Source organism: Salvelinus alpinus, chromosome 13, assembly GCF_045679555.1.
Source record: "Salvelinus alpinus chromosome 13, SLU_Salpinus.1, whole genome shotgun sequence".
NCBI lineage: Eukaryota > Metazoa > Chordata > Actinopteri > Salmoniformes > Salmonidae > Salvelinus > Salvelinus alpinus.
Window position 1 is genome coordinate 42,083,705 of NC_092098.1, and position 25,172 is coordinate 42,108,876.

The 25,172-nt window shown below is 42.0% G+C and overlaps 1 protein-coding gene across 27 annotated transcripts in view; it reads right to left on the reverse strand.

The window, feature by feature from the left end:
* Window positions 1-25,172, reverse strand: part of LOC139537721 (disks large homolog 2) — a 337,098-nt gene that overhangs the window by 54,003 nt on the left and 257,923 nt on the right. For all 27 annotated transcript variants that reach the window (XR_011667590.1, XR_011667591.1, XM_071339347.1 and 24 more), the window contains 3 exons: window positions 21,863-21,916; window positions 12,626-12,676; window positions 10,594-10,718 (listed from right to left, as the gene is read on the reverse strand). Coding sequence is in view for 25 of the 27 variants with exons in the window: in XM_071339347.1 (XP_071195448.1) it covers window positions 10,594-10,718; window positions 12,626-12,676; window positions 21,863-21,916 (230 nt within the window). In the remaining 2 variants the exon portion in view is untranslated. The remainder of the gene's footprint in view (window positions 1-10,593; window positions 10,719-12,625; window positions 12,677-21,862; window positions 21,917-25,172) is intronic.

Consider the following 25,172-nt stretch of genomic DNA (forward strand, 5'->3'; position numbering starts at 1 on the left):
TCTGATTATTATACAGCTGTTCAACTACTGAACAGTTGGGGTGTATTCATTAGCACACACCCCAGCAAAGCAAAACGTTTGCACCATATGCTTCATAAAAAGGTATTTCATTCTGAACTAAAAATATAATTGGCCGTGTCCAAAATATGTCTTGCCTACTGCTTACTAAAACTACAGGTAAGTGACAAAATAAAGGAAGCACTTAAGTAAATGAGAGTTCTGGCGGCTCTGTTATGATGTGGGGTGCATTTTCCTGGCATGGTCAAGTTCCACTCAACCCCTTAGAACACAAGGTAAACACCAATAAATGCACAATAAATGTCATTCTGAGGGATGTCATTCAATGTCATTCAATAAATGTCATTCTGAGGGATCACCTCCAACCTATGGTGAATAATTTCTATCCTGATGGTAGTGGGCTCTTCCAGGATGACACTGCCCTCTTCCACAGGGCACGAGTGGTCACTGAATGGTTTGATGAGCATGAAAATGACATAAACCACATACCATGGCCGTCTGTCACCAGATCCCAACCCAATTGAACACCTATGGGAGATTCTGGAGCGGCGCCTGAGACAACGTTTCCACCACCATCAACAAAACACCAAATTATGGAATTTATCGTGGAAGAATTGAGTCGTATACCTCCAATAGAGGAGTTGTAAAGAAAACAGAGTTGTAAAGAAGAAAGCAGAGTTGTAGAAACCACCATATCTCAGACTGGCTAATAAAAATAAAAGATTAACATAGGCAAAATAACACAGACACTGGACAGAGGAACTCTACCGAGAAGGCCAGAATCCTGGAGTCGCCACTTCACTGTTGACGTTGAGACTGGTGTTTTACAGGTACTATTTAATGAAGCTGCCAATTGAGGACTTGTGAGGTGTCTGTTTCTCAAACTAGACACTCTAATGTACTTGTGCTCTTGCTCAGTTGTGCACCGGGGCCTTCCACTCCTCTTTCTATTCTGGTTAGCGCCAGTTTGCCCTGTTCTGTGAAGGGAGTAGTACACAGCGTTGTACGAGTTCTTCAGTTTCTTGGCAATTTCTCGCATGGAATAGCCTTCATTTCTCAGAACAAGAATAGACTGACGAGTTTCAGAAGAAAGTTCTTTGTTTCTGGCCATTTTGAGCCTGTAATCGAACCCACAAATGCTGATGCTCCAGATACTCAACTAGTCTAAAGAAGGCCAGTTTTATTGCTTCTTTAATCAGCACAACAGTTTTCAGCTGTGCTAACATAATTAAAAAAGGGGTTTTCTAATTATCAATTAGCCTTTTAAAATGATAAACTTGGATTAGCTAACACAACGTGCCATTGGAACACAGGAGTGATGGTTGCTGATAATGGACTTCTGTACGCCTATGTAGATATTCCATAAAAAATCTGCTGTTTCCAGCTACAATAGTCATTTACAACGTTATCAATGTCTACACTATATTTCTGATCAATTTGATGTTATTTTAATGGACAATTTTTCAAATTTTCTTTCAAAAACAAGGACATTTCTAAGTGACCCCAAACTTTTGAACGGTAGTGTATATATAATTTATACGTCCAAAAATGGATGTAGCAACTACAGATTGCCCCTTTAAGTCTATCAAAAGTGTGCGAGTTTGAGTATGTGTCAATTATTATTTTTTTTTTATCAGCATGAATTAGATTGAGCAATAAAAGCCCCACTAAAAGCCCCAATCCGTGAGGCGCAAATAGCTAAACGAGAGAGCAGCAGTATGATTCACATCAATGCGCTATGTAGATATCAATAATAAGTGATATCCGTATCACCGTAGACTACACCACTGCTGTCATCCTTACCTCCAAGCGTTTATTCAAGTTGGATAATCATTGGATGCCGACAGCAGTCGCACCATTAGAAGACATAGCTTGGATTGTAGCCTACAAAAGCCTATTCTTGCTCCTTTCCCGAGATCCATCAAACACATTTGGTGTCATCATAGTGGTCTCTGACTTGTGGTCAGACTCACTCAGGTGTAACAAACTTAAACTTGCGCCTTTTTTCAATGCTGCTTTGAATGTCATTGAGAAAACAGAGAAGTGTCAAATATTTTTTTCTCGCAAACATCCTTTCTGAATTTCAAAGTAATCCACGAAGTAATCATCTAGTTTTTCAAAAGTATCTGTAATCCGATTACAATATTTTTGCTGGTAACGTAATGGATTACAGTTACTGTTTTTTGTAATCCTTACATCAAATCAAATTTTATTGGTCACATACACATGGTTAGCAGATGTTAATTCGAGTGTAACGAAAGGCTTGTGCTTCGAGTTCCAACAGTGCAGTAATATCTAACAAGTAATCTAACAATTCCACAATAACTACCTAATACACACAAATCTAAAGGGGTGAATGAGAATATGTACATATAAATATGTGGATGAGCGATGGCCGAGCGGCATAGGCAAGGTGCAGTAGATGGTATAAAATACAGTATATACAGTGGGGAGAACAAGTATTTGATACACTGCCGATTTTGCAGGTTTTCCTACTTACAAAGCATGTAGAGGTCTGTCATTTTTATCATAGGTACACTTCAACTGTGAGAGACGGAATCTAAAACAAAAATCCAGAAAATCACATTGTATGATTTTTAAGTAATTAATTTGCATTTTATTGCATGACATAAGTATTTGATCACCTACCAACCAGTAAGAATTCCGGCTCTCACAGACCTGTTAGTTTTTCTTTAAGAAGCCCTCCTGTTCTCCACTCATTACCTGTATTAACTGCACCTGTTTGAACTCGTTACCTGTATAAAAGACACCTGTCCACACACTCAATCAAACAGACTCCAACCTCTCCACAATGGCCAAGACCAGAGAGCTGTGTAAGGACATCAGGGATAAATTGTAGACCTGTACAAGGCTGGGATGGGCTACAGGACAATAGGCAAGCAGCTTGGTGAGAAGGCAACAACTGTTGGCACAATTATTAGAAAATGGAAGAAGTTCAAGATGACGGTCAATCACCCTCGGTCTGGGGCTCCATGCAAGATCTCACCTCGTGGGGCATCAATGATCATGAGGAATGTGAGGGATCAGCCCAGAACTACACGGCAGGACCTGGTCAATGACCTGAAGAGAGCTGGGACCACAGTCTCAAAGAAAACCATTAGTAACACACTACGCCGTCATGGATTAAAATCCTGCAGCGCAAGCAAGGTCCCCCTGCTCAAGCCAGCGCATGTCCAGGCCCGTCTGAAGTTTGCCAATGACCATCTGGATGATCCAGAGGAGGAATGGGAGAAGGTCATGTGGTCTGATGAGACAAAAATAGAGCTTTTTGGTCTAAACTCCACTCGCCGTGTTTGGAGGAAGAAGAAGGATGAGTACAACCCCAAGAACACCATCCCAACCGTGAAGCATGGAGGTGGAAACATCATTCTTTGGGGATGCTTTTCTGCAAAGGGGACAGGACGACTGCACCGTATTGAGGAGAGGATGGATGGGGCCATGTATCGCGAGATCTTGACCAACAACCTCCTTCCCTCAGTAAGAGCATTGAAGATGGGTCGTGGCTGGGTCTTCCAGCATGACAACGACCCGAAACACACAGCCAGGGCAACTAAGGAGTGGCTCCGTAAGAAGCATCTCAAGGTCCTGGAGTGGCCTAGCCAGTCTCCAGACCTGAACCCAATAGAAAATCTTTGGAGGGAGCCGAAAGTCCGTATTGCCCAGCGACAGCCCCGAAACCTGAAGGATCTGGAGAAGGTCTGTATGGAGGAGTGGGCCAAAATCCCTGCTGCAGTGTGTGCAAACCTGGTCAAGAACTACAGGAAACGTATGATCTCTGTAATTGCAAACTAAGGTTTCTGTACCAAATATTAAGTTCTGCTTTTCTGATGTATCAAATACTTATGTCATGCAATAAAATGCCAATTAATTACTTAAAAATCATACAATGTGATTTTCTGGATTTTTGTTTTAGATTCCTTCTCTCACAGTTGAAGTGTACCTATGATAAAAATTACAGACCTCTACATGCTTTGTAAGTAGGAAAACCTGCAAAATCGTCAGTGTATCAAATACTTGTTCTCCCCACTGTACATGTGATATGAGTAATGTAAGATATATAAACATTATTAAAGTGGCATTATTTAAAGTGGCATTGTTTAAAGTGACTAGTGATCCATTTATTAAAATGTCCAGTGATTGGGTCTCAATACAGTATATACATGTGATATGAGTAATATAAGTAATGTAAGATATGTAGACATGATTAAAGTTGCATTATTTAGATTACATGTAACGTATTACATGTTACTCCCCAACGCTAGTAAAACATTTTATTTTCGCATACCCAAAATGCCTACTATTTAGAATGGGTATTCAGGCACGGCCATTGTCACTTTCAAGGCAAAAATAAACTGAAATCAACTGAAATCAACTCCTATGTGGTTTGAGGTTGAAGGTGATTTGCCTCCACCCCTCCCCCCACAAAAAAAGATTGCACGATTGCCCCTATCACATCCATTGCTTGTCAGCTAGAGGTGGCTAAAGTTAACTGAAGTTTGTAACGGCTGTTTAAAGAGAACTGAACCATGTGTCTCCTGGTTCAGTTCAGTGTCTCTTCAGTGTCTCCTGGCCCATAGACTACTTTCAGGGTGAGAAACCATCTAACATCAAGTTGTAAAATCCTGAACATCCCTTTTAGTTTCTGTTATCTTGCTAACGAAGTGGTGCTCTAAGCATCCCAAAAACCTTCTGTTTTGTAGAGTGCTCCCAGAGAAAAGCTTTTGAGTATTTCCTATTTACATTCAGCTACAACGTAAGAGCAACAATGTGCTTAGAATAAGTAATGTTATGCTACATTCCCCGGACTGTGCAGTGAATAAATTACCACAAGAGGAGAAGTGTGCCTGACTATAATACTTAAACAGTGTCAAAACCCATTGTGTCTTTGAGACGGTAGGCCTTTCCCACTAATGCATTAGTCTCTGTGCACATCTTAGAAAACAAAACATTCATTGGACACGCCAGTGTGATTTATCCAAAGCTGAGCAGAGCTCCCCAAAGTCAGGCAAGGGTAAAACAGAGAGAGCATGTAATTGCTTCTCTAAGTGACATTTCTCTCTTGACTCACACCGAATCTAGAACTGATTATTTACCCACCACCTCTTAAAGAAGACTTTCGTTTGGCTCTGCATTCATGTAGGCTCAAATGACTTCTACAAGGAGTAATACTGTTATAGCATATAGTCTGCCATAGTACCACATGTGAGATTTATATTGGGGTGTTTAGGGATAGTTTCGGGAATAAATGCAATCCAATGAAGCGTTAACGTTAACCCAAACTACTAACATGACGAACAAAGACAATGTGAATGGTAGATTTCTGGAACAAATTGTCAAAGAATAGCTCTCAAAGTTATATAACATTTGGGGGAAAATCTGAAAACGAACCCTTTCAGCCTATCCATTACATGATAGAGCCTTCAAAACATAGCACATACAGTTGAAGTCGGAAGTTTACATACACCTTAGCCAAACACATTTAAACTCAGTTCTTCACAATTCCTGACATTTAATCCTAGTAAAAACTCCCAGTCTTAGGTCTATTAGGATCACCACTTTATTTTAAGAATGTGAAATGTCAGAATAATAGTAGAGATAATGATTGATTTCAGCTTTTATTTATTTCATCACATTCCCAGTGGGTCAGAAGTTTACAAACACTCAATTAGTATTTTGTAGCATTGCCTTTAAATTGTTTAACTTGGGTCAAACGTTTTGGGTAGCCTTCCACAAGCTTCCCACAATAAATTGGGTGAATTTTGGCCCATTCCTCCTGACGAGCTGGTGTAACTGAGTCAGGTTTTTAGGCCTCCTTGCTCGCACACGCTTTTCAGTTCTGCCCACAGATTTTCTATAGGATTGAGGTCATGGCTTTGTGATGGCCACTCCAATACCTTGACTTTGTTGTCCTTAAGCCATTTTGCCACAACTTTGGAAGTATGCTTGGGGTCATTGTCCATATGGAATAGCCATTTGCGACCAAGCTTTAACTTCCTGACTGATGTCTTGAGACGTTGCTTCAATATATCCACATAATTTTCCCTTCCTCATGACGCCATCTATTTTGTGAAGTGCACCAGTCCCTCCTGCAGCAAAGCACCCCCACAACATGATGCTCCCACCCCCGTGCTTCACGGTTGGGATGATGTTCTTGGGCTTGCAAGCCTCCCCCTTTTTCCTCCAAACGTAACGATGGTCATTATGGTCAAACAGCTCTATTTTTGTTTCATCAGACCAGAGGACATTTCTCCAAAAATTACGATCTTTGTCCCCATGTGCAGTTGCAAACCGTAGTCTGGCTTTTTATGGCGGTTTTGGAGCCGTGGCTCCTTCCTTGCTGAGCGGCCTTTCAAGTTATGTCTATATAGGACTCATTTTACTGTGGATACAGATACTTTTGTACCTGTTTCCTCCAGCATCATCACAATGTCCTTTGCTGTTGTTCTGGGATTGCTTTGCACTTTTCGCACCAAAGTACGTTCATCTCTAGGAGACAGAACGCATCTCCTTCCTGAGCGGTATGGCGGCTGCGTGGTCCCATAATGTTTATACTTGCGTACTATTGTTTGTACAGATGAACGTGGTACCTTCAGGCATTTGGAAATTGCTCCCAAGGATGAACCAGACTTGTGGAGGTCTACAATGTTTTTTCTGAGGTCTTGGCTGATTTCTTTTGATTTCTAGTGATGTCAAGCAAAGAGGCACTGAGTTTGAAGGTAGTCCTTGAAATACATCCACAGGTAGACCTCCAATTGACTCAAATGATGTCAATTAGCCTATCAGAAGCTTCTAAAGCCATGACATTATTTTCTGCAATTTTCCAAGCTGATTAAAGGCACATTCAACTTAATGTATGTAAACTTCTGACCCACTGGAATTGTGATACAGTGAATTATAAGTGAAATAATCTGTCTGTAAACAATTGTTGGAAAAATTACTTATGTCATGCACAAAGTAGATGTCCTAACCGACTTGCCAAAACTATAGTTTGTTAACAAGAAATTTGTGGAGTGGTTGAAAAACTAGTTTTAATGACTCCAACCTAAGTGTATGTAAACTTCAGGTCAAAGTGGAATAATGTTTTTCAAAATGTTTACAAATTAATTAAATTTGAAAAGCTGAAATGTCTTGAGTCAATAAGTATTCAACCCCTTTGTTATGGCAAGCTTAAATAAGTTCAGGAGTAAATAACATGATTTTTGATACAATTATCTGTAAGGTCCCGCAGTTGAACAGTGAACTTTAAACACAGGTTCAACAACAAAGACCAGGGAGGTTTTCCAATGCATCGCAAAGAAAAGTTAGTATTGGTAGATGGGTAAAAAAAAGCAGACATTGAATATCCCTTTGAGCATAATGACGATATTATATATGGTGTATCAATATACACAGTCACTACAAATATACAGGCGTCCTTCCTAACTCAGTTGCTGGAGAGGAAGGAAACCGCTCAGGGATTTCACCATGAGGCGAATGGTGACTTTAAAAGAGTTACAGAGTTTAATGCTGTGATACAACAACATTGTAGTTACTCCACAATACTAACCTGGCAGAGTGAGAGTGGAAAAAAAGGACCCTGTACAGAATAAAAATATTCAAAAACATGCATCCTGTCTGCAACAAAGCACTAAAGCAATACTGCAAAAAATGTGGCAAAGCAATTCACTTTTTGTCCTGAATGCAATGTGTAATGTTTGGGGGAAATCCAATACAACACATTACTGACTACCTCTCCATAATTTCAAGCATAGTGGTGACTGTATCATGTTATGAGTATGCTTGTAATCATTAAGGACTGGGGAGTAAAAAGTAAACGGAAGAACAGGCAAAATCCTAGATGAAAACCTGGTTCAGTCTGCTTTCCACCAGACACTGGGAGATGAATTCACCATTCAGCAGGACAATAACCTAAAACACAAGGTCAAATCTACACTGGAGTTGCTTACCAAGAAGGCAGTGAACGTTCCTGAATGGCCGAGTTACAGTTTTGAATTTAATCTGCTTGAAAATCTATGGCAAGACTTGAAAATGGTTGTCTAGCAATGTTCAACAATCAATTTGAAAGAGCTTGAACATTTTGAAAATAATAATAGTCAAAACTCTTAGAGACTTACCCAGGAAGACTCACAGCTGTAATCGCTGCCAAGGCTGATTCTAACATGTAACATGACTCAGGGGTGTGAATACTTATGTAAATGAGATATTTCTGTATTTCATTTTAAACAAATTTGCAAAAATTTCTAAAAACATGTTTTCACTTTGTCATTATGAGGTGAAAAAAATATTTAACTTCTTTGGGGTCCCCTCCCTTCTTCTCAATTTCCACCTAAACTAACTGCCTGTAGCTCAGGCCCAGAAGCAAGGATATGCATATTCTTGGTATCATTTGAAAGGAAACACTCTGAATTTTGTGGAAATGTGAATTGAATGTAGGAGAATATAACACAATAGATCTGGTAGAAGAAAATACAAGGAAATAAACATACGTTTTCTGTTTTTTATTGTTGCTGCATCATCTTTCAAATGACCAAGAACAGCCAAACATACAGATAGGATGCTGTGGATGATTTGAATGAAGAACATAAGATGGCAAAAATAGCTGAGCAAAGTTTTAGACAGATAACTTCAAAAATTAGCGAGCTACATGACATTGAGCATGAAGTCACCCAGGTGTCCCACACAAATGTACCCAAATGTACCCAAGTGGCCGAATTGGTACAGTGATACATTTTGAAGGAAATAACTATATACAAAATACATAAATGCTATTCTAACACACCCCCAAAAAATAAATATATATATATGAAAAAAATAATGAAAAAAATAATAAACAAACAAATAACAAGGGTAACTATTTACACATTTTCTATTTACAATATTGTGAAAACCCTCAGTCCTCTACACAATATTGTGCTGCTGGTGCCATGGCCCATAGCAGTCTCTTTCTGCTGTAAAGCAGAGGCTTACTGAACAGGTGGTGCAGGTGATGGGGCATTTCCTGTGACAAAGGGCACAACGACATCTCCCTACTGTGCCCTTTTTGCCCTGAGGCACATTCATGCCTGCAGAGATGAATCTGGGCAGGTGAACACCACTGGTTGGAGCAGAAGGTGCTGCAGTGGACTTGCTGTAGCTAGCAAGCTCCTGGATGAGCAGCTCCCTGGAGGCTAGCTGTGAGATGCGAGGCTGTCTCTATCAATTTCCTCTATAATTTGGGTTAAATCTGTATACCTAGACTTTGTTTTAGCTTTTCCTGATTTATTCGCCATAATTTAAATATATAAACTTGTTGAAAATGCTATTGAATATGTACTGCTATGCGTAACACTCGTGGCTATGTCAAGTAGGATTTGCAATGGCGAATGAACCTCTTTTACGCCAGAGTTTACGACAAAGGCTGGTCTTCAAATGTATAACCATTACATATTGCCTTTTACCTCAGCTCATTGGCTATCTTCCAAGCTAGATTTCAAGATCTACCATTGGTGCGCAATGAGGTCATTGATTGGTGTCTTCAAATCGGTTTGTTTCGGTCAATACGTCCCGGGAAAAGAGCCATCATGTATGGTTGTGTTAGTAACAACCAGAGGATTGCAATGAAACCAACCATGACTGGATAAACGTTTGTTTAGTGTGTGTAATTACCACAAACGCTTCGTCCAAAGTTGAATGAGACGGAAATCACAACGCAACCGGTTTACAAATGTTTCGTGTTAGGCTATAAAAATGTATTTTATTAAACAAAACGAACATTCACTGTGTAGTTAGGACACTTGGCATTGCCACCAGAGGAAGATCTTCAATGGTAAGCGATTTATTTTATTGTTATTTCTGACTTTCGTGACGCTAATGCTTGGTTGGAAAATGCTAGTAATACTTGTATGTGTGGGGCGCCGTCCTCGGAAAATCGCATGTTTGCTTTTGCAGTAAACCTTTTTGAAATCTGACACAGCGGCTGAATTAATAAGACGTTCATCTTTTAAATGATGTAAGATACATGTATTTACAAGAATGTTTAATACAACGAATGGTGTATTTAAAATGTTAGCTCTCTGCAGTTTCACTGGATGTTGGCCTGGTGGGACGTTAGCGTCTCACCTACCCTAGAGAAGTTAATCAATTTTGAATTCAGGCTGTAACACAACAAAATGTGGAATATATCAAGGGGTATGAATACTTCCTGAAGGCACTTAGATCAAATGATGGGTGAGAGTCCCCGAGCCATCCATAGGCTCCCGAGTGGCGAAGCGGTCTAAGGCACTGGATCTCAGTGCTAGAGGTGTCACTACAGACCCTGGTTCGTTCCCGGGCTGTATCACAACTGGCCGTGATCGGGGGTCCCATAGGGCGGTGCGCAATTGGCGCAGCATCGTCCGGGGTAAGCCGTCATTGTAAAATAAGAATTTGTTCTTAACTGACTTGCGTAGTTAAATAAAGGTTAAATAAAAATAATAGTTATAATTCATTCTGACAGCAAAATGCTCTTGTATAAATGCTATCTCAATGTCTTGAGTGAAGTGTTAATTTGTAAAGGGCTCAATCCATAGCACTCACCTTAACCGGCCATCCTCTGCTGCCGCGCCACCAGGGATGATCTTGGTGATGAAGATCCCGGGGTCATCACCGATATGGGGGTTATCTGTTCCTCCAGCGATGCTGAAACCCAACCCTGAGTTCCCCTATAGAGCATGAAGAACAATGAATAAAACATCTACCAGTACTTTTACCCTTCTATTCCTTTATAATGTTAAACTGTATCCTAGCCTAAATTACATACAACATAAAAATACAATTTCTGTTTTGCTGGTATTCTTCAATCTGCTGCCACGTGAACAGCAACAGCAGAGAAGTTTTGCCTCACGCTTGTGTATCAGGAAGTCAGCCTGACACTGCTGTTTACTTTGTGCATCACTGACTCTACCTTTAAAATCATTTGACAATTTAGCAATTGTCTTGTAGGTGCATGTCCCAGAATTCCACATTCTGTCTAATTTGCATTATGCACGCCCCCAACTTACTAAAAACTAATACGAACAAACTATTTCTAGTACTAGAAATATGTCCGAAAACATACTTTTATAGCAAAAAATAATAATTCCTAAATAAACTATTTGAAAGTGAAATAAACATATAACACAAGTCAATATTTCATTTTTAGTTTGAAAAAAGTAAATTGACAATAACCTTTTTTTTAACTTAATTTTCGTACGGGTTCACGGGATTCACTTTTTCTTTTCGATTTGTATGACTTCATAACCAGTAAACACAATACAGAGGCTGAGGCAGAAAATGCATCATTCTCGATTACCAATGTTTCTTTGTACAACAACCCAGCTCCATCGGTTTTATGAGCCAAATCCCCCTCGACACATACAAAATGAATGTGGACGCTTTGATTAAATTGCTAACTGATGGGAGTAGGGGCATCTCTTGACTAAATATCCACTGACCCTGCAGGCTGAGCTGCGGGCATGGTGAATACAATGGCCACTGATCTCCCTCAGGGGAAGCTTCCCTCTCCATAAATACAAACAGAACTCAATCAGGCTGAGATGAGATGGAAGTGATGATAGCTAGCTCACTCAAGTGCACTCATAATCTAAGCCCATTGGCTAGCTAGGGCAATGGAAGTGTAGAGCATAGATACAGGGTCTGTGGCGTGAAGCCTGAATAGCACAGACATAGCATTAGCATTAGACCCAAAGCCACTGTTTATGTCTGCTTTTGCCCCCGAGAGGGTGAGCTGTGAAGTTTGCACCAAAGGCTCAAGGCTCCGCTTTTGGATGACTTTTCCCTTCCTTTGACTGAACTGACCTTTCCCTATTGTAATGCATTGTTTAGGGTCATGAGGATCCTTTTCCAGCTGTCAAAGTGTCATTGACAGCCAAGCTAATCCTCTTATCACCATTGAGTCTTGAGGATGCTCTCCCTGGCTGTTCTCATGCAGATGCTATGTCCCAATTAAGGGCTGGCCTGCTCAAAACACCCACAGGACTTCGATGTTTGTGTTATTGAGCTTGTCTGGCTGAGATCAATTCGCTTCAGTGGAAAGTAAAACAGGTTCCTGTTTTAGTTTGGATAACGGAATAACAAACTGTGATGGCATTCCCATTTTAATTTTAAATTGGTGCATGAAGCTGGAAACCCTTTCTTGAGCCTGGGGTTACTATGTCTTTGGCAGTTTTTGAATTCATCTAGCTTCTCCAACAGCTTCAAAATGGTGTCAGTTAGCTTCTTGTTGTTGTTTGTTTTTCTGTGGGGTCAAGACATTTTGAAACATATGTAGCAGAGGTAGTTTGGTGACTAACAGTGACTTTAAACACACTCACCTACAGTACAGTATGCCTTTTAACTTGGCCTATTAAAGTATCCTGCCTGTCGCATTTAACGACTACACTAGATTAGATGCCCTTTATGGGAAATGACTGTGATGAGAGCATACCTCGTTCAATTTCAATGACTGAGATGAGCGTCCCTCATTCAATTTCAATGACTGTGATGAGCGTCCCTCATTCAATTTCAATGACTGCAGTCCTCGCTGGGTTCTTTTAAATAGAGTCCTTTCAGACTGTGTGCATCAACTCACCCGCTCTAGTGTGATTTCTTCAAACTCATATTCAATTTCTGTCCCGTTGACCTGTGGGAAAACAATAGTGGATTCGATGAATTATACCCAGTACATAACTTTGTTTCCTGTAAGTTTACAGAGGGGTGAGCACAGTCATAATAGTCTTGCATTATTGTCTTCCATTCCTTTCTAATCTCTCTCAACATCCATAACAAAACGTACGTCCATCGGGAAAACATAGGGCATGAGGGTTATAAGGAACAATTCTTCCTGCGTGATGGTTTTTGCATCTCAGATTATTTGTACGAATCACAATTTTGCGGGGACTATTCAAGTGTTAGGTTGAGCCTGAACGTACTTGCTTTCTTCAGCAGTATAAATACATAAAACATATAACAATTAGCACAAGACATGATGACACCCATAACACAAGACATGATGACACCCATAACACAAGAAATTATGACACCCATAACACAAGACATGATGACACCCATAACACAAGACATGATGACACCCATAACACAAGAAATTATGACACCCATAACACAAGACATGATGACACCCATAACACAAGACATGATGACACCCATAACACAAGACTTGATGACACCCATAACACAAGACATGATGACACCCATAACACAAGACATGATGACACCCATAACACAAGACTTGATGACACCCATAACACAAGACATGATGACACCCATAACACAAGACTTGATGACACCCATAAAGCAAGAAATTATGACACCCATAACACAAGACATGATGACACCCATAACACAAGACATGATGACACCCATAACACAAGACTTGATGACACCCATAAAGCAAGAAATTATGACACCCATAACACAAGACTTGATGACACCCATAACACAAGACATTATGACACCCATAACACAAGACATGATGACACGGATAGTACATGATACTACTTGACTTGGTTTGATTGGTTTCTAGACCAGAGGTCAAACTAATCCCTTCTAGTTTTAGAAAATAGCGGATAAGTCCAAGCATTTGCTCAAAGTCCAAGCCACAACAACATCAACCCTCCCCCTACTCCTATCCAGTGGCACTACTTTGGATTTAATTGCCTCCCATCTGCAGCTGATGCAGTCTGGGACCTGAAAATCCATATCTATTTACCTGCTGTTTCAACAAGGCTCACTTCCCAAGCGGTTTGGGCATTGGTCCAGAGCTCTCCTCCTTCCATCACTGCCCTTATTCACTGCCAATATCAGAGACCCACTGAGACCGAAGTCCCATCAGGTCAATTGCAATGTACCTAAGTTGGTGTTTAAACCGAGACTGTTACTACAGCAGCACATTAACACCACCCAAAATGTTGAACTCTATATGACAGAAATCCGTCACAGTGATGGAAACTTTAACCTATGCGTAATAGTCAAATAGGATTATTGTCTCTATAGTTGAGAGCTTGAAGCCATTACTCTGTGAGGGCAGCTATGACTGAAAGGTGGTAATATTACACTGGAGCGTCACTGTACACACACCATGTGCACACAAACACGCACAAACACGCACAAACAAACAAACAAACACGCACAAACACGCACAAACAGACAGACAGACAGACAGACAGACAGACAGACACACACACAAACACACACACAAACACACACACAAACAAATACACACACAAACAAATACACACACACACACACACACACACACACACACACACACACACACACACACACACACACACACACACACACACACACACACACACACACACACACACACACACACACACACACACACACACACACACACACACACACACGCTTCCCACATTTCCTGATGAGGCTCACCACCTAATAGCAATGAGAGACAACAGCAGCTATACTGTGTACCATTCTGTTCTTCTATGGTTTGAAATTCAATTAAAAGTGAGCAACCACAGTCTTCAAACAGCCACATGATGTATTGCCTAATTTCTACAGAGGCCACAGCATAAATTAAATTAACTCCAATTTGGTCCTGTCACCCTCTATGATCTCTCCTCTTTCCCTCATATTAATTGTGGAGGCCTGCTGTGTCGGGTGTTGATGGCACAGTGTGGGACAATCTGGGATTTGTACATTCATTTTGGACTTTTAAATTAATTATATACACTAAGTGTACAAAACATCTCTTTCCATGATATAGTGACCAGGTGAATCCAGGTGAAAGCTATGATCCCTTATTGATTTCACTTGATAAATCCACTTCAATCAGTGTAGATGAAGGGGAGGAGACAGGTTAAAAATGATTTTTAAGCTTTGAGACAATTAAGACATGGATTGTGTATGTATGCCATTCAGAGGGGGAATGGGCAAGTGCTTCTGAACAGGGTATGGTAGTAGGTGCCAGGCGCACCGGTTTGAGTGTGTTAAGAACTGCAACGCTGCAGAGATTTTCACGCTCAACAGTTTCCCTTGTGTATCAAGAATGGTCCATCACCCAAAGCACATCCAGCCAACTTGACACACCTGTGGGAAAAATTTGACTCAACATGGGCCAGCATACCTGTGGAGTTCAATTACCGTTTACCAAAACAGTTGTTTATCAAAACAGTCATTTTGGTAAACTATAATTGTTGTTTGAACTGCAGATTGACCTTTAAAGAATGACTTTTCCTAAAGCAGCTAACTCAAAGGACAACAGGGAATGCCTGTTGTAGTGGTGTTCAGTCTTTGTTTTAGTAATGAGACCTTTGTCTGAGTTGTGGCTGGTGCTGAGACTGAGGCTGTCCTAATATGGACACCGTATACTGGTAAGCATGAAGCAGACACAAGGTCCAGCTGATTCTTCAACACTCAGGACAGCAGAACATGAAACTGAGGACAACAGACCATGAAACTGAGGACAACAGACCATGAAACTGAGGACAACAGACCATGAAACTGAGGACAACAGAACATGAAACTCAGGACAACAGAACATGAAACTCAGGACAACAGAACATGAAACTGAGGACAACAGAACACAAAACTGAGGACAACAGAACACGAAACTGAGGACAACAGAACATGAAACTCAGGACAACAGAACATGAAACTGAGGACAACAGAACACAAAACTGAGGACAACAGAACATGAAACTGAGGACTACAGAACACAAAACTGAGGACAACAGAACACAAAACTGAGGACAACAGACCATGAAACTGAGGACAACTGACCATGAAACTCAGGACAACTGACCATGAAACTCAGGACAACTGACCATGAAATTCAGAACAACAGACCATGAAACTGGGGACAACTGACCATGAAACTCAGAACAACTGACCATGAAACTCAGGACAACAGACCATGAAAGTCAGGACGACAGACCAAGGAATTCCGGACAATAGACCATGGTAGTCAGGATGACAGACCATGAAAGTCAGGATGACAGACCATGAAATTCAGGACGACAGACCATGAAAGTCAAGACGACAGACAAAGGAACTCAAGACAACAGACCATGCAACTCAGGACAACAGACCATGAAAGTCAGGACGACAGACCATAAAAGTAAAGACGACAGACTAAGTAATTCCAGACAACAGACCATGAAAGTTAGGACGACAGACCATGAAAGTCAGGACGACAGACCATGAAAGTCAGGATGACAGACCATGAAACTCAGGACAACATACCATGAAACTCAGGACAACTGGCCATGAAAGTCAGGACAACAGAACATCAAACTCAAGACAACAGACCATGAAAGTCAGGACAACAGACCATGAAACTGAGGACAACTGGCCATGAAAGTCAGGACAACATTCCATGAAACTGAGGACAACTGGCCATGAAAGTCAGGACAACATTCCATGAAACTGAGGACAACAGAACATGAAAGTCAGGACAACAGAACATCAAACTCAAGACAACAGACCATTAAAGTCAGGACAAAAGAACATGAAACTCAGGACAACAGACCATGAAAGTCAGGACAACAGACCATGAAAGTCAGGACAACAGGCCATGAAAGTCAGGACGACAGACCATGAAAGTCAGGACAACAGAACATGAAAGTCAGGACAACAGACTATGAAAGTCAGGACAACAGACCATGAAACTGAGGACAACTGGCCATGAAACTCAGGACAACTGACCATGAAAGTCAGGACAACAGACCATGAAATTCAGGACGACAGACCATGAAATTCAGGACGACAGACCATGAAATTCAGGACAACAGACTAAGGAACTCAGGACAACAGACCATACAACTCAGGACAACAGACCATGCAACTCAGGACAACAGACTATGAAAGTCAGGACGACAGAACAAGGTATTCCGGACAACAGACTATGAAAGTCAAGACGACAGACCATGAAAGTCAGAACTATAGGCCATGAAAGTCAGAACTACAGACCATGAAAGTCAGGATGACAGACCATGAAAGTCAGGATGACAGACCATGAAAGTCAGAATTATAGGCCATGAAAGTCAGAACTACAGACCTTGAAAGTCAGGATGACAGACCATGAAAGTCAGAACTATAGACCATGAAAGTCAGAACTACAGACCATGAAAGTCAGGATGACAGACCATGAAATTCAGGATGACAGACCATGAAATTCAGAACTATAGACCATGAAAGTCAGGACGACAGACCATGAAATTCAGGACGACAGACCATGAAATTCAGGACGACAGACCACGAAAGTCAGGACGACAGACCAAGGAACTCAGGACAACAGACCATGCAACTCAGGACAAGAGACCATGAAATTCAGGATGACAGACAATGAAAGTCAGAACTATAGACCATGAAAGTCAGGACGACAGACCATGAAATTCAGGACGACAGACCATGAAATTCAGGATGACAGACCACGAAAGTCAGGACGACAGACCAAGGAACTCAGGACAACAGACCATGCAACTCAGGACAAGAGACCATGAAAGTCAGGACGACAGACTATGAAAGTCAGGACGACAGACCAAGGAATTCCGGACAACAGACTATGAAAGTCAAGACGACAGACTATGAAAGTCAGAACTATAGGCCATGAAAGTCAGGACGACAGACAGAGGAATTCCGGACAACAGACCATGAAAGTCAGGACAACAGACCACGAAAGTCAGGATGACAGACCAAGGAATTCCAGAAAACTGACCTTGAAACACAGGACAACAGACCATGAAGCTCAGGATAGACCAAGCAACATGGGACCACCGTTTCTGAGCAATCATACGCTTTGATCGTGCCCTCTGTGATGTCAAAAATTCAAAAATGAGTGGCTTGGCTGTTCTAGCGGTAATGATGCAGCTTTCGACACGTCTGTGGTGTCAGCATAGGTTTTAATTTGTTTATATGGCGTATCATTCTGGTGTCGTGTTGCTAGCAAACAGGCTAAGGTCTTCCTAATGAAAAAGGTGCCTTGTGGATGATTTGGCAGCTGAATGAAGTGGGTTCCCCTCCCTTTGCCTATTGTCACCCACCTTGGACGTAATGTAACACATGACAAAGGAGGCAACTGTCTTCATAAAACATAAAAACTGTTCCACATCAGTGCCTACCTTCTGCATCTTTAAAAGACACTGCTTTGGAAAATGCTTTATTATAATATTAAGGTCTGTCAACCTCCTTAGAGTTGAATTGTTTTAAAGGGATAAACTGCAGTTCAAACAACATCAACATCAATTTTGGTAAACAGCTGAGGGATGGGGCTGAAGAACCACTCTCAAACTCATTGACGGAGCTATGGTTGACCATGCATCAGGAGGACTGACCATGCATCAGATCAAAATGATCTACAGTGTTTGTTTACAATTACATTGTTTATAAACAGTGGAGTAAAACAAGCGTATATTTTGGGGTCTGATGGAGTAACACAGTTGAGTTAAGCTCATGAGGCATTTATACGGTTTAATCTTCAAGAATCAATGGCTTTACAGTATACATCATTACATTAAAAGTCCAAAAATTGCCCCTTTAAAGAAGCACGCTCTGCAGAGGGAGAAGAAAAGCACGGTCTGCAGAGGGAAAAGGGAAGCACGGTCTGCAGAGGGAGAAGAAAAGCACGGTCTGCAGAGGGAGAAGAAAAGCACGGTCTGCAGAGGGAGAAGAAAAGCACGGTCTGCAGAGGGAGAAGAAAAGCACGGTCTGCAGAGGGAGAAGAAAAGCACGGTCTGCAGAGGGAGAAGAAAAGCACGGTCTGCAGAGGGAGAAGAAAAGCACGGTCTGCAGAGGGAGAAGAAAAGCACGGTCTGCAGAGGGAGAAGAAAAGCACGGTCTGCAGAGGGAGAAGAAAAGCACGGTCTGCAGAGGGAGAAGAAAAGCACGGTCTGCAGAGGGAGAAGAAAAGCACGGTCTGCAGAGGGAGAAGAAAAGCACGGTCTGCAGAGGGAGAAGAAAAGCACGGTCTGCAGAGGGAGAAGAAAAGCACGGTCTGCAGAGGGAGAAGAAAAGCACGGTCTGCAGAGGGAGAAGGGAAGCACGGTCTGCAGAGGGAGAAGGGAAGCACGGTCTGCAGAGGGAGAAGAAAAGCACGGTCTGCAGAGGGAGAAGGGAAGCACGGTCTGCAGAGGGAGAAGGGAAGCACGGTCTGCAGAGGGAGAAGGGAAGCACGGTCTGCAGAGGGAGAAGGGAAGCACGGTCTGCAGAGGGAGAAGAAAAGCACGGTCTGCAGAGGGAGAAGAAAAGCACGGTCTGCAGAGGGAGAAGGGAAGCACGGTCTGCAGAGGGAAAAGGGAAGCACGGTCTGCAGAGGGAGAAGGGAAGCACGGTCTGCAGAGGGAGAAGGGAAGCACGGTCTGCAGAGGGAGAAGGGAAGCACGGTCTGCAGAGGGAGAAGGGAAGCACGGTCTGCAGAGGGAGAAGAAAAGCACGGTCTGCAGAGGGAGAAGAAAAGCACGGTCTGCAGAGGGAAAAGGGAAGCACGGTCTGCAGAGGGAGAAGGGAAGCACGGTCTGCAGAGGGAGAAGGGAAGCACGGTCTGCAGAGGGAGAAGGGAAGCACGGTCTGCAGAGGGAGAAGGGAAGCACGGTCTGCAGAGGGAGAAGGGAAGCACGGTCTGCAGAGGGAGAAGGGAAGCACGGTCTGCAGAGGGAGAAGGGAAGCACGGTCTGCAGAGGGAGAAGGGAAGCACGGTCTGCAGAGGGAGAAGGGAAGCACGGTCTGCAGAGGGAGAAGGGAAGCACGGTCTGCAGAGGGAGAAGGGAAGCACGGTCTGCAGAGGGAGAAGGGAAGCACGGTCTGCAGAGGGAGAAGGGAAGCACGGTCTGCAGAGGGAGAAGGGAAGCACGGTCTGCAGAGGGAGAAGTGGGAAATCTAGAGTTAACATCTGGTTTTCCAGGGCAACTCATCACTCTTGTGCTATCCAGGCCCTGCCGCCTACAGGAAATAGAGAGGATTCAGTGATGTCTGCTCTGCCTCTCCTTACCGCTGCACTTCTGACCGGAGAATGCAGGCCACGCCGCTTTGGAGGTAACTTCCTGTGTGATGATGTATGCGTTGCAGTTTCTTCTTATTTAAGTATCCACAAAGGGGAAGAACATTATGTGCTGAGAATCACCTCAGAATGCTTCATGTTGGATGTACAATTATATACCATTTGACCTCTTTGCATTGAGCATCCTTCAAACATAATTTCTTTCAAATGACCTATATGAGTGTTGATGACTTCAGGGTTTGTGAAATGATACGGCTTAGGTCGAGTTAGAGATGGATGGGTAACAATAATATATAGCAATATAATAATAATATATGCCATTTAGGAGACGCTTTTATCCTAAGTGACTTACAGTAGAGCATCCATACATTATTTTTGTATTGGTGGCCCCAGCAGGAACCAAACCCACAGCTATGACATTGCAACTCCATGCTCTACCAACTGAGTGATACAGGACCACCTTGATGCTGTGTGAGTAAGAACCAGTACAATCTATTACAGGTCTTTCAGTTTCTTTGGAACAGTGAAATGCAATTACAAACTGGGTGGTTCGAGCTCTTACTGATTGGCTGACAACCGTGGTATATCACACCATATATCACGGGTATGACAAACATGTATTTTTACTGCTCTTATTACGTTGGCAGCCAGTTTATAATACAATAAGGAACCCTGGGGGTGTGATATATGGCCAATATACTCCGTGTTGCGCTGTGCTTATGAACAGCCCTTAGCCGTGATATATTGGCCAAATAACCCCCCCCCCGTGCCTTATTGCTTAATTATAACACTGACAAGCTTGTGACAAGTAAATCTGGTCACAAACACAATGTGGACACAGGGGATGGAAGTCATGGCTAAATAATTCAGAATGGTGCTCTTCTGGAATCTTCAATATTTTTCGTCTAGAACAGGCAGCGAATGAGTTAAGAGGCAAAGCAGTGAAATAGTAAACAACTTTTGGCAGGTCATTCAGAAACAAAGTGGCATTTCCAAGGATGTTTACTGACATTTATTGGAAACAGTCGAGGGACAAAATGTGATTAGCATCATGAGGGAATAACATGCTTCTTCCAGGCTTTGTATTATGCAACTGTCTTCCATTACAGTGATGCGTTCTCTGCTCTGTTCATTATGAAGTTAAAATGTAATTTGCTGCAGCTTTCTTGAAGGACAGAGTCATCAAGAAGATGCTACTGTTTGTATACAGTGTAGCTGACTGGACCGGCTACATGTCACTAAACAAGCCGCTTTATAGCTTCTAATTATGTTTAAAAACATCCTCCCATGACATTCCCTTCCTCTACTACAACAGATTACATTTCATACAGCACCTTACTTTACTTTCACCCTAAATCTTGCTCATTCATTTACCATCTCACTCCAAATTGTGTCCAAATGGCTTTTGAAGGACTTCGTCCCACCAGAATCCCAGTGCCAACAAAGAGAAGGCATCAATAATAAATAAGAGAAAAGTTCTGATGTCAAACCAAAATGCAGGCTTTTGGGCTGTACAAATCAGTGGTCCTGTGTTGGTGTTTTACTTATAAAAACTATCAATAATTCACAACAGCGGCCTTATTTGTTTTACCCATATACTGTATGTTGTGTTTCAGATAAATATTCAAGAATATAACATTGTGTCCATTGACAAACAGTGCTGAAAAGTCTTATCCGTCCTCAAAACATAATTCCCCTCTCATATGGCTAATAAAGACTACTTAAAGTGAATACACAGGGAAATATATGTTGTTTGTGCTTATAAACATAACTAAATTAATTGCCAAAATATAATCAAATGCAAAAAGAAATGGGGCGAAGCATAAAAGATAAAAAGGAACTCACGTAAGGTACGCTCTCCAGAGTGTCGGTGTTGACAATTATTGGAGCGGGACTTGCCTGAAAAAGAGAGAGAGTGGGGAAGAGGATAAGAAACAGCAAGAGATGCCTAAACCCACTAGTGACCTACTTTCTATAAATGGATCCAGGGGACAGCCCCTGGATCATGTGGTGACTTCACCCTGTATCATGAGGAATTCAAGAGCCGTCTTACAAATGCTAAACCGTCCCAGAATACAGTGCCTTCAGAAACTATTCATACCCCTTGACTTAATCCACATTTTGTTGTGTCACAGCCTGAATTCAAAATGGATTAAATATTATTTTTCCCCCCCCATCTACACACAATACCCCATAATGTCAAAATGCAAACATGTTTTTAGAAATATTTGCTCATTTATTGAAAATAACTAATTTACGTAAGTATTCACACCCCTGAGTCGATACTTTGTAGAAGCAGCTTTGGCCGCGATTACAGCTGTGAGTCTTTCTGGGTAAGTTATTAAGAGCTTTCCACACCTGGATTGTGAAACATGTGCCCATAATTATTTTCAAAATGCTTCAAGCACTGTCAAATTGGTTGTTGATCATTGCTAGACAACCATTTTCAGGTCTTGCCATTGATTTTCAAGCAGATTATAGTCAAAACTGTAATTCGGCCACTCAGGAACATTCACTGTCTTCTTGGTAAGCAACTCCAGTGTAGATTTGGCCTTGTGTTTTAGGTTATTGTCCTGCTGAAGGGGGAATTCTTCTCCCAGTGTCTGGTGCAGAGCAGACTGAACCAGGTTTTCCTCTGGGATTTTGCCTGTGCTTAGCTTCATTCCATTTCTTTTTTATCCTGAAAAACTCCCCAGTCCTTAACGATTACAAGCATACCCATAACATGATGCAGTCACCACTATGCTTGAGAATATGAAGAGTGGTACTCAGTAATGTGTTGTATTGGATTCAGGACAAAAAGTGAATTGTTTTGCCACATTTTTGCAGTATAATTTTAGCCTAGCGGTTAAAACGTTAGGCCAGTAACTGATAAATCGCTGGTTCAAATACCTAAGCCGACAAGATGAAAAATGTGTCTATGTGTCTTTGAGCAAGGCACTTAACCCTAATTTGCTCCAGGTGCACCGTAAAACTGCACCTATCTGGTGTATGTGACAATTCTCAATTGAATTAATACAAAATTCAGTCTGTAAATACAAAAAAAAAAGGAAAAAGTCAAGAGGTGTGAATACCTTCTGAAGGCATAGAGTATTATGCATGCTAAATGTGCAGGCCTCTAATAATAATAATCCATAATAACAGTAAACAATGCCCACAGAATGGTTTATGGCATGTGAAGTAAATAGAGTGGACTGATAACTAATGATACAGCTTCCATCCAGGTGAGACAATACGAATATTTGCAAGTCTTCCGCGAACAGATAATTCTAAGATATTTCATTGCTCCACAATTAGCTCCCAATAGCCTTTCCAATTAAGTGTCTTTTAACCTTTCTAACTAAGGCCTTTAATTTCCTGAGAAGTTAAAAACATACGAAAAGTAAGACGTTTTCACATTCATCAATGTTCCTTGTCAGTTTGAACAGTCCAGATGGTCCGCTGCCAATAACCAGAGTGCCACTGCAGGTAATAAAATGTGCAATAAAAAAGAGTTGAGGTGCTATAGAAGAACATTGTTTGGGCCATTTTTAAAGGAAGCGGGTAAGAATTCCGTCAAACCCTTAAGACGTTCCCAGCTAGCACAGTGATCTGGGCCGATTCCGGCTGAGAGTCCAGGCACTCTGCTGAGAGTCAGACTCGGCCGACGTCATGTGGCCAGAGTCTGGGCCGCCTTCGGCAGTATTACTTATGGCTAGGATGCAGGGATTGGGCTCGGGCCGATTCCGGTGTGAGTTGTCTGGCCCAAATGTATTACTTGGGGATCGGGCCGATTGTGGCTACTCTCTATCAGACGATTACACGGGCTGCTTTATATAATTAACATTTCATTATTTATTTATTTTCCATATTTTCTCATTGTTTCTGTGATCCAAAAATGTAATTAACATTTAAATTCAATTATTTAAGAGTTCTGTTTCAGTACTATTTTAGTATTTTGATACTTTGTGCAGGGCAATTACTAAGCTGTCACGATGGTAACAATGATTCGGGAGACAGGCGCAGGAATGCGTAATAGGGCTTTTTATTATACCCCAAATCACGGCATGCCGTGTAAGGGAACGGGGATGAAGACCAAACAAATACGTAACAAAACACACAGGGTAGAATCCCAAAACAAAAGAGTGAGGAGTACCTCGAATAAATAACACACACGCACAATGATTAACACACGGGAAGAGACCCGTAATCATCTGCGCAATCCACAAGGGCACGAAAGCCCAAAACACACAGCACAGGTACTCACACACACCAACGGACATTGTAACAAAAATCGACAGCCCAATGGAAACCAAAGAGCACACTTACACAAGTACTAATCAGTGGGAATAGGGGACAGGTGTGCATAATGAATGTTCCCGGAGGGATCCATGACATAAGCATGAAAAACTTTGTGGATGGGGCCTCCCGGGTGGCGCAGCAGTCTAAGACACTGCATCGTAGTGTTTCAAACTGCGTTGCTACAGATGCTGGTTCGATACCTGTACCGGCCTCGACCGGGAGACTGATCAGGCGATGCACAATTTGCCCAGCGTCGTCCGGGTTAGGGGAGGGTTTGGCCGGCCGTGATGTCCTTGTCGCATCGCATCGCACCACAGGAGTCGCTGGTGGGCCAGGCGCATGCATGCTGACATGGTTGCCGGGTTAAGCGTGCATTGTGTCAAGAAGCAGTGCAGCTTGGCAGGGTTGTGTTTCGGAAGGATGCAAGGTTCTCGACCTTCACCTCTCCTGAGGCTCTACGGGAGTTGCAGCGATGAGACAAGACAATTGGACATGAAGAAAAGGGGGCTAAAAAATATATATAAAAATAAAAAAATCTGTGGATGGGTATAATTTGAATGTATAATAGTAATATTTAAAATGACAAAATTGGGTAATACATTTATTTAAATTTGCATCGGGCCGCTTCTGGGGGCATTCTGGTAAGATGCCGGCAAAGTCGGCTGTATTCCGGTAGACGGAAACGGTCTGATGTACTTGGCAGTCATTCATTTTGATTCCGGGCCGAGTCCGACACCCGATTCCGGGCCGATTCAATCAGTTCCGGCCCCCCGGAAGAGGGCTGCTTCTGTGCCGATTGCTCATTGCTAGCTGGGTTTCCATCAACTGAAGCTCCATGATGTTTCACAAAGGCAAATTGTTTGGATCAGGTAGA